Below are 15,021 nucleotides of genomic sequence, written 5' to 3'. Positions count from 1 at the left end.
GCAGCATGAAGGCTCACACACCGCAACGAGTCACCCTTCATGTCCAGGGAGCATTTCTTCATGGCCCATGTCTCATTCTTAGCATGAAACACTAGATATCTTAGGCCTAGATATTCATAGACTTCTGACCTTTGTCCTAATAACATTCCATTTTCCACATCAAGGACTTAGGTTTCAGCTTCTAATCTTGCTGTACCATCATATCATTATGGGTGGTTACAAGGGCCGAAGGTAACTAATGCCTTTTATTTAAAGAAACTTCTCAACCATACTTTTCATACTTCTCTATATTAGAGAAGCCTCAGAAAGGACTTCCCACCCTCCCTTTCTCGAAGTCAGTCTTTTTTTCGTTAATGGGAGCTACTCTGCTGTCAGGAATATACGCAGTTCAAACCCTGGCATGGGGATAGGAGCTGATGACAATCACCAGCCACTAAAGTGTGCTCATAGAGAGAATTATAGCGGGTGTTCACTACCCTGGAGTAGGATGCAAGTCGAAAAAAAACGAAATAATCATAGAAACCAAACAAACAAGAATCACTCCACTGCGGAGACTCGCAGATATCCATTCTGCTTCAGACGTCTTCATGTACGAGCAGAGGCTGCGTGGACGAGGCGCTGCTGCCCACGGAATTGATCCGTACGGAATGGTCCACCACAGCACTCTCCTGGTTGGGGCTCCAGTTTGCTAAGTTGGAATAAATCTGAGAAAAACAAGTCCACAGTCAATACATCAGTCTCTACAATGAACACAGTGACAAAGGGAAATGTTTGCAGCTTCAGAATTGCAAATAACTTGAGGAAGACTCAACGAGAGGAAGTTTAAAGACCTTTGCAGCCAAAAACCAAATCATACTGGAAAACAAAACCCAACCCACAAGTTTTGTTTTACCCCTCATTTTTCCCAAGGTCTGATTACAAAAGAAGTGATAGCAAAAAAAAATGTGCTTTTCTGCTGAGGCACTTCTAGAAACAGGTGCTATCTAACCTGTTAAAAAGGGTTATAAACCACGGTAGCCAACTACAACCCAACAGCCGATGTAATTTGCTGAGAAATCAGTGGCCCTTCAATAGATCTTCCATTAGGAATCAAGCACTTAGGTGAAAAATGCTAGTTAATTTTGAAATACACTTTGACATGCAGAAGAGTAAGCTTTAACACAAAAGTATCGGTGGTGTACACTTGGGAAAGAAAAGATAACTCCAAGCACACAATCCGGAAAAAAAAATCAGCTTAAAAAAATCTGAGTCAAAATAAGGATTACTATCTTCCTTAAAAGCAGAAGAAATAAAGGGTTTGGGTTTTGAATTCCCCACCTCCCCAAATCACTGGGAGGGATCTCCCAACTTCAAACAGCTCTTCATTCTATATGGCTTGTGGGCATGACAGCTATCTGCCATTTTCTGGCTATGCTTGTTTGAGCAGAAGGCTTATTTCACTGCAGTAACAAGCTGTTTTTTCTATGTTTTTATTCTAGTTCACACCATCCCAACCCTCTAAAGGCTGAATGGCCCTGACATGTGAGAGAGGGCCCAGGCCGACCCCATGACCAGCATTTGGGGTGGGGGAGGAAATGTGGCAAATCCGTATGGAAACTTCTACTTTCACACTTCCGAGTGTAGAGCCCTCTACTCTTTCTCCTCATCTCACATCCTTCTTTGGCTCAGAACAGGGGGGCTGGACAGAAAGAACTTGTTTCCCTTGCTTTTACTTTCCCACCCAAAGGCCAATTTGCAGCCTAAGCCAAGGAGAGAAGGGGTGGAGAGGTTAGTCCTCACCCCACAGAGTCTGAGAAAAAGGATACACCGGGAACAGAGAGAAGGGAGATCCTAAGCCTGGCAGAGTGTACTCACATGATTGGTGCTGTCTGAAATCTGCTTCTCGATCAGCTGAACGATCTGCTTGAATGTCGGCCTTTTTAGAGGATCAGCATCCCAGCAAGTTTTCATTATGGCATACCTGCGAAACGAGGGCCATTTTCCAATACTCCCCAATACCCCTCATTTGTCTTCAGGTGTATGTCATGCGATAATTTCAAAAATAATTCCAGGGTTAGGCAACTGGACATATTAAGTGACATGTGCATAATGTGCTATGTATGAAATGCTGCCGAAACTGGCTCTGTATTTGGTGACAAGAGATTGTGAAAATATGCTACAGAAATGACATTTGACCAGGGTATCCTATAAAGGAACCAAGTAACATTTCAAATTGTGCTAGTTGAAAACATTCAACATCTGGGTCTCTGTCTTTAAAAATAAAAATAAAAGGAGAAACATTATATGAAGAAAAAACATCTTGGCTCTTACATTTCGGCGGGTGCATGCTCAGGGCTCAGCATTCGGAAACCTTCCTTGATCATCTTGTAGAACTTAGAATCCACTGGCATTCCAGGGTAGGGGCTGCTTCCTGAGGCACAAATGGTTTGTAAATCGGTGTTAAGAATAAGCAAGCAGGGCATTGATAAAACCTTTAAAAGATTCTCTGAGTCTATTAAAGTGCCTTTGGCAGGGTCATTTTACCTAAGGAGAACAGCTCCCACAGAAAAATCCCATAGGACCACACATCACTTTCAAATGTGTACACACAGTTGAAAATGCTTTCAGGTGCCATCCATTTCACAGGTAGCCGAGCCTGTAACGGAAGTAGAACAGATTCAGCAATGTTAATTGAGAAGATTCAAAAAGCTGAATAGAAAATGTTGCTATAGATGTTGCTCCTGCTGAGAGGTGGGGGTGGGAACTTGACTGTCATATCACAAAAGCCTTTCACCTATATGACCTCAGATGACCCCAGCTATGTCTGAATAGGTGGTTCACAAGTATACTATCCCCATTTTCAAGATGAAGACATTGAATCAGTCCAGTATGGAGGTTAAGATCACAGACGTCAGAGACAGACAGACATGGGTTCTAATCGTGGCTCCACCACTGGCCTTGAGTGACACAGACTTGTTAGTTACCAGTGAGAATGTTTTCCTCTTTTCCCTTAGTAATAGAAACATGGCTCCCCACAGTAAGGACTACATTTCCCAGCTCTTTTGCAACTAGGTATAGTCATGTGACTGAGTTTTGGACACTAAGTTACAAGTGTTGTATGGCAGCTTTAGGAAAATCTCCTTAAAATGTAGCTGGCATGTGTCCTTCTAGTCCCTTCCTCCATCCTGCCTTCTGGATGTGGTATCTAGCTATCTAGCTATCATCACCATTTAAAAATTATAGTAGCTTTTGGATCCATAGCTAGAATACATTATTCTGTTTAATAAAGCACATGTATTGACATATCACAAATTTATTTTTTAATACTTTGATAACTATATTTCAATTTAACTGCTTTTCTTGGTTATCCTACTTATTTTATTTTGTTCCTTTAAAACAGTGTTTTGACAAGCGATGCATAGGCTTTGCCAGACTATAAAAGGGGCTGTGGCACAAAAATGACTAAGAACCCATGTAAAACGAAGAACTTTCAGAAAAACTGACACAAGGAGATCTCAAATGACTATGATGTAAATCCTGGGGAGGTAACATGGTGTGTTAGTTTCCTTGCTTTTTAACTTGTCCCATAAATTCTCCTTACTCAGAAGCCTGGTGAAGGTGACATCTGTAATTAGTTAGCTCAACTGACTTGAGCCGAAGTCCACAATCTGGAAGCCTGGTGGGACCTAACCCATACTTGTTAATTCCAGCTAAGGTCACTAACCAATTACAAGCTATTAAGGGACTGCAGCATAACCATTGTCATGAGTATTTATATTTCAAATAAGACATCTATAAAGAATAGTCAGAATATTAAGTGCCATATAGCTATTAGCTGCAATGTGCCTGGCACTGTTCTAAGCACTTTACATTATATCAATTGATTAAATTCTCATAACAACTTTATGAGGCAGCTGACAGTATAATTCCCAAGAGGAGAAAAACAAAAGTTCAGAGGTGCGAGATAATTCTTGCCAAATATCACACAGTTACTAAATGATGGAGCCAAATTCGAACTCAGCGAGTCTGGGTCCAGAAGCTGCTAGCTTCTTCCTCTTGTCCTTTTGTCACTATTCACAGGCCTGGATAAAGAACCACCTTACATTCTTCCTTCCATTAGTGTACCAGAATGAAGAGAACATGGTTTTAGTAACGCTCCTAATAATGAAATCTAGCCTCGGAGGAGATTTATTAGAATTGCATACTTTCATCAGAAGGTACTGCCAGCAATATTTCTACAAACCCAAGTCAACTACAGCCTACCCACAGATATGCTATAGTGATGAGGGAGAAAATGTTACATTATCATAAGGGACACAAGTAGCTACCGCCAGGAATAAAACTGAACTGTAGAAATGAGCCTGGGAAAACAGTCGTAAAAGAGTAGATATACAGGGCTCCATGGCTTCCCATACTAATGGGACAGTGCTCTAAAAATCACGGACTCTGGTTTCAGCCTCTGCTGACCTATGTCATCTCAGACAAACATCACTGATATATACCAAGCCTTAGTTTCTCCAACTCTTAAAATGTGAAGACACTGCATTCTAATGCCAAGGGTTTGTTCCGAAGACATGATGAAAATTGGCACCCCAATAAAGCACTTCTGTGAAATAAAATCACTATGTTCTATAAACCAATTATTACTTATGAACCTATTTAATAAGCTCTCCATTGATTACGAGATCCAACGTTCTATCTACCTAATTTTGAACACTATCTTAGATTTTAATCTCTTCACATGGCATGTCAATCTCGAAATAAAATTCTCCTGCTGTGACCTTCAGGTCCACATTTGTTTCGCTAGAGCAAAATCTGGTTCATTGCTATTCTCAGGCTATAATGAAAATTAAGGCTATTTCTGTTTCCTTCACATGCCCCATAATTACACAATTAGAATTAGGAATTCTATTATCAGAATGTTAGTTGTAGTAACACTCAGCACGCTATGCAAATTTTGCCGAAGTACACTTAATTTGAATGCTAAAATGCATGATATCTAAGGTAGGATTTGCATTATGAAAATCATAAAAAACAATTCTTACAAAAACTTGAAACTAAAATGCTTCATTGGACTATCAAGCAGAGAGTGGGTACTCACATTCCCTTTGACCACGTAATTAGAATCATTCTTGATGTCTCTGGCTAGACCAAAATCACAAATCTTCGTGATTCGACCATGAGTAAGGAGGATATTTCTGGCTGCCAAGTCTCTGTGAATACACTATTAGGAGAGAGGGGTAGAAAAGAAAGCCATTTAAATTTATTTTAAACTTTTATAGAGGGAAAACTATGTTTAATATTAGATTGCTGCTTATGTTATACAAATCCAATACTTTTGCTTTACATTTAAACTATTCGGTGCACCAAAAATAAATATCTAAATTATGCCTTGAATGATGCTCAAAATTTGTGTTTCGCATCGTTAAGACCTTAATTACTATAATCACTTTCAAAACCAACTTCTTAGGACTGCTTTCATTCATAGGAAAATACACTCTAAATAGTCACATCATATTTTTTACACTGAAAACTCATTTTGCATGCTTCTCTCTGAATGTCCTTTAATAGGGTTTCTAAAATGTCTAAACTTCAATTTGACAGCTTCAAGGACACAGAGAAGAGGCCCTTTATTTCAGCCATCCTATATCCTCTTTTAGTTTGGTAATTGTTTGGAAATGTCACCAATGACACTTAAGGGTCGGATCTGTGACCTTATCCCTATTCTGTTCATCCCATTTCCTAGGGAATTCCTCTCACTCTTCCAGAGACTATGCTCCTTGTTTTGGCTCCATCATTCTCTTCCCACCCCTATCCTTCTCCCAAATGTTTAGTATTCTCTCTGATCCCTTATTCCCCAACACTGCACAAACCATACATGCAATATTAGTTCAACTTTAATAAAACCCTAATATATGTTCACCAAGCACTGAAACTGTATGAGGTACCCTCTGCTTTTGCTGATAAATTACCTATATTCTAAGAGTAACTCCTATATCCTAAAAGCCAAAAGGCTTAAATGGTTTAAATGAATTCATTCCATATAAAAATATTCATAGAAAGCTCATTTATACAGCTTGCTCTTTAAAGCTTACAAATGAGAATGGGAATTCCAAAGAGACAGCAGTTAGAACTTGAAGAAACTAAATTTCCTCTGCTTTTGGTTATAACACTTCAAAACTACATTCTGCATTCTTACTACAGCTCTAAAATGCTCCACTCTGTGTGTGGGGTGGGGCGGAGGGTGGGGGGACCTCTTCTAAGACAATCCCACTTACATTCTTTGAGGCAAGGAAAGCCATGCCCTTTGCCACCTGGTAAGAAAAGCTGAGCAGGTCTTCCAGGTCCAGGGCCAACTCGTCATCTTCCATGATGGCAGGGGTTACGTCTCTTTCTATGTACGAGCCTGTGAGGATGAGAAAGATTTTCTTAGCAATTAAAATCTTAATGGTGAAGAAAATAAGACAGTGACAACAATAACACCAAAGGCAAGTAATGAATGAACTGATGTGAACTTGTATGCAAATGACCTTCCCAAATGTTGAGAACAGGCAGGTGTTGAATCACAAAGTTAATATTCACAATCCTGGGTTAGGTTATAAAATCTTTAAGGGAGAAGGATGGTGGATTAATTTAAAAATCTCATATTTTTGATAGGCGAAACGTAATTAATATAATTTGATAGGCAAAATACATATTTGATATGCATATATTTTTGTAGATGCCGTAAGATACTCAGGTATAATAACACAGGCTCTGACTCCAAGTACTCTCTTTCAATCCTTAACTGCCACTGACCACTATTGGCATTGCCACTGGACCCTTTTGTAAAAAAGAACTGGTCACTACTAGAATGGCACCATATTCTATGGCAGTATGAGAAACCTTCTGTAAATAAAGTTGATTTCATTACTTGTTAGGTACTCACCTATTCTCGCAGATCTCCTTTTGTCTGCCTTGGTTGGTACAACATAAGAAACTCCAGGTTTCATGTCCATGTACTCATTAGTACTATCACTGCTGGGAGAGATGAAACATCCATCAAATCCTGATTGAATGAAATGGGAAATGGGTCGGGGGAGGGGTCACCCATAGAGCAGGCTCTATCTCCCCATCCCTTTTTTACATGATAGCCTGATTTATTAGAAGAAAGTAAGTATTGCCAGGTTTGAATGAAGAAAATCTTATTCAGTAAGAGGTGAGTTTTTAACATTCAACATTAGAGTCCAATCCCCAGGAGTTAAATGGCCTTTTTTGTGTTCAGTAATAGACGAAACTCAGGTTAGAAATCTCCCATCTCTTGGCACCAGAGATTTAATGGAAAATAGAGCCAAAAAGAATTATTCCACATGACTTCAAACTCTCTAAATTAGCCCCAAGAGACACAATGAAAGAGACAAAGAATCAGAGGGTCTGAGATGTGTTATGGGGGAGAAGACAGAGATCGTTAACATATAGTGACTGATGGAAGAAGGTTTAAAAAAACCACGTTTGGTTCAGATAAACACCAATAATTTGGATGATTTTCTGAACCATCTGGACCTCTTGAATCTGCAACATTTGGCTGGAGAGTCTTCAAGATTCTAGTACTTCCTGCTTCTGATTAGCATAGAAACACCATGACAACAATCTCCTTCAGAGTATGCGGGTGGTTTCAGTCCCATATGGAATCCCAAAGCACAAAGAACACCCCACAGGACTGAACAGTTTAGGCTATTATTTCAGAAAGTTAAAAATTATATATGGGGCCAAAAGCAAAGTGGCTCATTTATTCATGTAAAGAACACATGCTCTGGAGAAACTAACAAAAGGTGGTCGGTACTGTGTTTTACTACCGCTTAACACTGTGCAAGTTTACAGGATCAAAAAAAAAAAAAACATTTAAATCTTCACATGGGGATTAAAACTTCAGCCAGAGTTACAGAAAAGGCTTCAAGAGGGAACTGCCAATCAGTAATATTTACTGAGGTCCTTGAGGGCCTGGAGTTAAGAGGCAAGAAGACAGTCTTGCCATCTCAAAATTAGGGGATGTAGTGAATAAAAAGGAAAGCAGAAACCCACCACTGCAGAAATATAAAGCATAAGGGACTGGGTATGAGGAGCATGATTTCTGTTGGCCTGGGCGACGCTAGGAAATCTTCTTAAGTGGGGGATCTTAACAACATTCGGAAAGAACAGGCAAAGCACAACAGAGAAGAATTCTACTCTGGTTGTAAACCACACTGATTCTCCTTAAAGATACTTGATGCTGTTTACACATCATTTAAATTCTGAATGACACCAATGATGAAAGAGATGAAAATAAGGTACAGAATTTCTTTAACTGTGCTATAGTAGTGTGCCTTTTTATAGCATAATGAGCTTTTTTTAAAAAAAGAATAAGGTATATAGAAATAATTCAGAGGTAGATGGTGAGAAACCTACATGCAGAGTTAGGTTCAGAGCTTTCTGACATTTTGTTAAATGTTTTAAAGGAATTTACTGTGACAACTTGACAAGCCTTTGCATTTTCCCTATAAACAGTGTCTCACTGTAACAATGCATATAGTACCAAGCTCCACAGTAAAATGGAATGACATGCAGAACCATGATAGAGGAACAGATATAGAGTTCATTCAGTTGAACGGAACAAAAGCTTTGGGAAAAACTAAAGATGCATTTAAAAATCCAGCAAAAATCTAAGTTTAAGACCCTGAATCTTTAAAAACACTATTTGAACTTTCTAAACTGTTAACCACACTTAAATGATTTAATAATTCTGATTTTGCACCTCAAAATACATCGGTTCATTTTTTTTTTAAGAATCAGCCTTGATTGCAAACCCTTATGACCCCAGAACTGCCCATCAGCAACCAAGGATGTAAGTCAGCCTTACCACGAAGACGTCTTTGAATGCAGAAGGTTTTTATAAAGGGCTGCTTCTGCATGGTCTTCCTGCTTTGAGCAGATAAATGAATCACGTTTTCTCCTCAAAAAGTTCAAAAGATCACCATAGCAACAATATTCTGTAATGACCAGGGTGGGCCCTACAAGCATATAAGGTTTGAAGGAGGTGAGATATATAGACAAATCTTGCTTCCCATAAAAACATTGAAGGGTGACCTGGCCACTAACAATCAAGTTCAATGGATAAGCCTACTGAGTACCAATACGATCCGATCTATTAACACTGGTTATCAAAAAGCAGAGTGAAGTGGATAAAACTAAACAAGCAAGCCCCTTTTTTCTTGAATTTCAGAGTGATTAGGGGCCAGGCATGACTGCTGGTTATACTATTATCAAACTTCCTAAATGAATCCTTTGATTCTTTACTACTTACACACAGTAGGGTTCACATCCTCTCAGTAACATTATTATGGAAATGATGGCACACACTGCAGGATAATAGGAAAACCAACCATGGGGAACAACCAGCTGAGACAAGACTAGAAAGTGGGTGAAAATCTGAAATGATGAGACATCATCACCTGTGTTAATGACAAGGTGTCACCTGTTCTGAGCACTACTAGTCAAACATTTTTTTGGTATTGGGAATGCCTAAAACTGAAACTCTGAAGTTAACAGGCAGCTAATTAACTTGGGCAGAAATTTCTCATGAACAATTCATGATGTCGTGAAGCAACATTTAACAGGACTGTTTTAAGAAATTATATAAAGTTGTCGACTTGACCATGGAGCTATCCAGATCTCAAGGAATAGCTCCTTTCACACAGCTTTGTTCCTACAGACCAAAATGCTTTCTGGAAACATCACTGAAATCCTTGATGGGAGGCTTGACTGATGCTTCAGAATTGGAAATTTATTTTTAACAAACGTGCAGTGTTTGCCTTGTTTGGTGTATATTTGAGAACTGGTAGACTTACAGGGCTATTTTTAATTATGGTATGCAAATAAATATTAACCCTTCAGTGACTAAATGTGATCCAGCAAAATATAAAGCTTGTGAGATAAAACAAAAGTTTTTTGGATCAGATGAGACATTCTTGAGATATTCCAGAGGTCAGTGTTATTGCTGTGACGCACAGGACAGTCACTAAGGTATGTGTTTGGGCTGTCCCAGTCCATGATAAAAACTAAAATATACATTCTTAAGAACAATAGATGGGAGGAAGGATAACCTAGCAAGAGGTAACAATAACCTGGGTCAAAATCTTGCAAGCAGTTTACAATCAAGCATTGTCAAAATTGTATCAAAATCTCCCCTCTTGATAACTTGACAGATAATAAAAGACCAGGTGGTCATGGCTTTACCTCCAATGGTGCATGCTCCAAGAAGATTCACAATATTCATATGATTACCAAGGTAACTCAAGACTTTGAGTTCAGACATTAGAGCTTCTCTTTCCGTTAAATGAGCACTTGCTAAAATTAAAAACATCTTATTTTAGCAAAAAACAAACAAACAATTTTGGCAAACTGATGCTTAGCACATGCACTAGCGTGCAGAAACTTACGTTTGAGCATCTTCACAGCAACGGTCATGGCCGCATCCGATTTAATTAAGCCGTATGCAGTGGCCTCAACAACTTTCCCGAAGGCACCAGCACCCAAAGTTTTCCCTGAAGAAAGGAAGACAACAAAATCAGTGGTGGTGGTGGTGGGACCAAAGGATTATTTGTGTAATTTCAAAATCAACAAATGAATTAGAACACATTTGTCTAGACACATTTCCTTATAATGTGCTTAAGCCAAATCTATCAAAAGTGGTGACATTTCACAGAAAACACTTATTGTTACAGGCAGACTATAACAAAGGAAGCTATTGGGGTTCCCTAAAGTCATTTTTACGTGTACACAAAAAGGTTGTTTGGAAAGCCCATTTCATACTGACCAAAACTCAGCCTGTTTCTGGGAAACTCCCATTTGTGATCATAAGGAAGTTGCGTTGGGTCTATGTAAACATAATTGTTTCCATTTATCTCCTCAACAACCTTCCACTGTACTTCATACATGGGTTTCTGGTAGGGGAGAAAGGGAAAGATGTATCATCTTTTAATGATCAATGTTTTACCCATTAAAGCACTTAGGGTAGAGAACAAATAAGTGGTTACCTGTAAATATTTGTATGTAAGAATCATCACGATGATGCACATCATACCAGCTGCGATCACAAAACCAATCAGCAAAGGCGTGAACAAGGTGTGGGGATGGATTTGTTCTAAAATGAAAGAAGATCGTGGAATCACAACCTATCAGCAAGCTCAGATCTTCACCACAATCACCTAACCCCAAACTCACTCCCTCCCGTCTTACAGCCCATGGCAGGATTCAAAGCCATGCTCATATCAACTCCTTGCCTTGGTTATTTTCTTACTTTGTTATTCAAGCAAATCTTTTAAAATAACTGTAAACCAGACTACTGTGGAACATAAGTTGAGATTTCCATAGCACAAGAATAATTTTAAGCTATTTGTCAATGAAAAACAACACCTAAACGAACTTTGTCCTTCAACCAAATTCCTGCCTTAGACAACTTTAAGAAATTTCCTTTATGGATGGTTTCTATTTTTTTCTTTATGCTTTCCTATATTTTCCAAATTTTCTACGTTGAATATGAATTTCCTCCACAACTGAGAAAAGCGTTTTTAAAGTGTTCTTTTTATTGCCCTGCCTGAAAAAAATCTATGATGAACAATGTAAGATTCTTCCCCTCATTACTCAAAAAATGAAAATATACCACTTTTTTGGCACTCGTCTTTGCCAACACAGGAAAACAAAAACTGAGCCCTAAGAATGTAGGTGCCCAGTTTCTTTGTCTTCTAAATTCATACTAATTCATCAATGTGTTTGCAAGGATCATTTAACTAATGTAAGAGAGGTAGTCACTCATGAATGGAATTTTAAAGATGTTAAAGAAATAACTCACTAACACGATTTCATAAAAGACAGTGTCAATTTTCTGTCTGACAATGTGTTAATATAACTGATTTTAAATAACTGAAATTTTAAATAGAATTAAAATTTTTTATTGTCTTAATTCTATTTCTGTTTGAATTTAAGGTAAATTTAGTCCTCCCTATTTTCCTTCTCTACCCTTTTTTATGGAAACAATTGAAAATATACAATTCATTACATACACACACACACACACATTCACACACATGCATGCATACATATACATATGTGCACACACACGTGAAAAATATAAATAGTGCATGGTCAAAATTACTGCATATATTTTACTAACATATTAGCACAGAATGAAACTTAATGAGTTTGATGACAATATGGTGCAATGTAGATATTACCAGAAACGACATGGCCAATGATGGAATGGATTAATATCATGATTGATATAGCAGAGCCTAAACATCCCCTTAAATTGGATTAAAAAGAAATATACCTTTGCTGTTACCTTTAAATGCAAAGTTAAAAAAGGCAGAACTCTTGCCCACATCGTTGTAAGCCCTACACTCAACCGTGCCATTGAGCTTGAATGCACTGTAATCGATGGAACTTTGAACCACTAGTTTTCCAAATGGTGACACAGATGAGTTTTGTATCTGCACATCCACCGGCCCAACAGGAACTGAACATCTAGGGGGAAGAAAACAACAGCCCAGATTCACTCCAGGAAAATCCACCACTCAATCGAACACCTTGGGTTTGGCGTACTTTTCACACTGAGTTAGGGGGTTAATGATTGGGAATTTCTTTTACAACCAAGAGCTTCCGATGACGAATGAACACTTCTGTGGCACAGTGAACAGGGAAAGCACTGTGGAATAGAAGAAAGTGGGAGATGAGGTTTTGGAATGAGATGTGGGTTAGTTCCTGACTTAAACTCCTATTCTGTCGACTTCTGAGAAGTCACTTAAACTTTCCAAGGATCAGTTCCTACAGCTGTAAAACTGGGATGGTAACACCCGTCTTGGAAAGTTAGTGAAAGGGTTAGCAATGATTTAAATATCCCGGCACACAGTAAACCTTGATAAACATAATAATTGAGAAAGGATGTATGAAGGCTTGAAAAGGAAAAGCATGGAGGAGTAAAGTGTTAAAGTCTCAACAAAGACAACCACATGGCAACCCCCCAAACACCAGCAGCAAGAACCCTGCAGCCCGAGGTTCTATCAAGGGAGGTACAGGTTGTCCCACCGGGCTGCACTCCAGATAGCAAAGACCAGGTTGAGTCAGGCCCTCATGACCCTATTTTAAATTACCCCTCTCCTCCTGCCCCATATGCCTAGCAGTCTTCTATTCCTTCCTTTGCCATGTTTTCCTCCTTAACACTTAACACCTACCTTCATTAGTTGTTTATCTCATCTTTTGTTCATCTCCACCCATTAAAATACAAACTCACAAAGCTGGGACTCAGGTGTGTTTTGCTCACTAGACTAGTATCTAGCATACAGGTGGCACTCCATAAATATTTGTTGAATGGCTGAATGTAACTACCGGGGTTGCTTCCACTGCGGGCACACTTTTTGGGGGTCTTAAACCTCCCTATCATTCCCCAAGGAAAACGTTCCACTAAAACTCAGCTGAAAACAACAATCCTATGTAACCTCTTCCAACTTGTGATAAAAAGATCCATTCAAGGAAAAATAAAATTTCTACTATTATCCTGACTATTCAATTGTGATATTACACTGAGCTTTTAAAGCCTGAGCATAAAATACCATTTGATGGATAAAAACAGCAATGTTGACCCCATTTTCATCTTCAGGTAATATGAAAGAACAATTTAAGGCTTAAGTGTGGATTCTGAGGGAAAGGAAGCACAATGCCAGATGTGCTCTGCTCAGGGGCTGGGCACCTAATCAGGAAGAAAACCATTTAAAACACATAGCTTACAAATGCCATATGTATGTTGTAATTGCACGATCATTACTTTTTGGTTACTTGGCAATTAACTTCTGAGGTAATTTTTTTTATGATAACTATAGTCACACTTCCCACACACATTACCTCCTGTGTATAGAATGGAAATCTAATTACTCTGTCCTGGAAAATTGCTTTATCTACCTGCGGGCTAGAAATTGCATGATAAATCCAAAAAGATAACCGCCAAAATAGAGAAGTCATTCAGTAATCATTTTTCAGCAAACAAAATTAATGTCTACCAAGAAAAATATAGCAATTATGCCCACATGGATAGAAAAAAATAATCAAAACAATGCTTTAAAAATTCTGAAAACATATTTGAAATTCAACCAAATTGCAGTCTTTCCCTTCTGCATGTTAAGTGGTTCCCAAAATAATTATCTCACCTCTGCTCAGTTCCTGGACAAAAATACCAATCTATTGTGGGCTCTGGGAATCCTGCTGCCACACACTGGAGCATGCCATTCATGAGCCTCTCATGAGTCAGGATTTCTGGTTTTACTGCAGGAAGAGAGAAGTGGCCATATGTCAGAGGGCTGGAAAACCTCACCAAGATTCACTCCGCCCTTTCAGAATCCTCAGAACCTTCTTGAAGCTGAGGGAACATGTTATTCACGGGAAGAATCTGAACCAGCAAGTGGAAGGTAGAAGGAGAGGCATGCGAAGGTCAGGCTGAGAAAGGATTTCACAGTCAGAGCTGCCCAGCCCCAGTGCACACTGTTCACCCTGCAGATGTGGGGGTTCTCTGAGAACTTCCTGTTCCAGGGATGGCTGAAGCAAAGGTCGCACGACCACCTGACAGGGTTTCTATTTCCAGCGAGCGGTAATCGGAACGACTGCTTCTAATCGAGACACTAGCGTTCCAAACTGTGAGGTGGAAATTCTGTTGAAGGGAATTCCTGACATTAGGATTTCAAGTTATTGTGGAGACTGGAATGAATGAAAAAAGGAGTTATAGGAAAAGAGAAGAGCCCTCCCCCCGAAAAAACTTCCCTTTTTTTGGAGAGGGACGTGAAGGAATAGTACAAATAAGTAGCTGAATCATTCTATTCACAGAAAAGCAAAAACATAAGAGTAAAATACAATATGCACTTTTAACTCCAAATTTTTATTTCAAATGCAAAATACAGACAGAAAATTATAAGAGGAAACCAGCTCAAGAGTTTTATTCATAATATATCTAAACCTGAGTACAATCACTGAAAAAGTAAATGA

General features: G+C 38.9%; 1 protein-coding gene across 1 annotated transcript in view; it reads right to left on the bottom strand.

Moving 5' to 3' along the window:
* Window positions 1–553: 553 nt before the first annotated feature.
* KIT (KIT proto-oncogene receptor tyrosine kinase) overlaps window positions 554–15,021 on the bottom strand; it is a 75,342-nt gene continuing 60,874 nt past the window's right edge. Inside the window, exons 8-21 of the mRNA XM_006922507.2 lie at window positions 14,193–14,307; window positions 12,323–12,516; window positions 11,031–11,137; window positions 10,811–10,937; window positions 10,434–10,538; window positions 10,231–10,341; window positions 8,855–9,005; window positions 6,908–6,999; window positions 6,258–6,385; window positions 5,081–5,203; window positions 2,524–2,635; window positions 2,311–2,410; window positions 1,855–1,960; window positions 554–704 (exon numbers count right to left, since the gene is read on the bottom strand). Of these exons, the coding sequence (XP_006922569.1) occupies window positions 576–704; window positions 1,855–1,960; window positions 2,311–2,410; window positions 2,524–2,635; window positions 5,081–5,203; window positions 6,258–6,385; window positions 6,908–6,999; window positions 8,855–9,005; window positions 10,231–10,341; window positions 10,434–10,538; window positions 10,811–10,937; window positions 11,031–11,137; window positions 12,323–12,516; window positions 14,193–14,307 (1,700 nt within the window). The 3' untranslated portion in view covers window positions 554–575. The remainder of the gene's footprint in view (window positions 705–1,854; window positions 1,961–2,310; window positions 2,411–2,523; window positions 2,636–5,080; window positions 5,204–6,257; window positions 6,386–6,907; window positions 7,000–8,854; window positions 9,006–10,230; window positions 10,342–10,433; window positions 10,539–10,810; window positions 10,938–11,030; window positions 11,138–12,322; window positions 12,517–14,192; window positions 14,308–15,021) is intronic.

The sequence above is a fragment of the Pteropus alecto genome, unplaced genomic scaffold, assembly GCF_000325575.1.
Source record: "Pteropus alecto unplaced genomic scaffold, ASM32557v1 scaffold57, whole genome shotgun sequence".
NCBI classification, from domain to species: domain Eukaryota; kingdom Metazoa; phylum Chordata; class Mammalia; order Chiroptera; family Pteropodidae; genus Pteropus; species Pteropus alecto.
The sequence above is the reverse complement of the archived record's forward strand: the minus strand, read 5'-3'. Positions and strand labels throughout refer to the sequence as shown.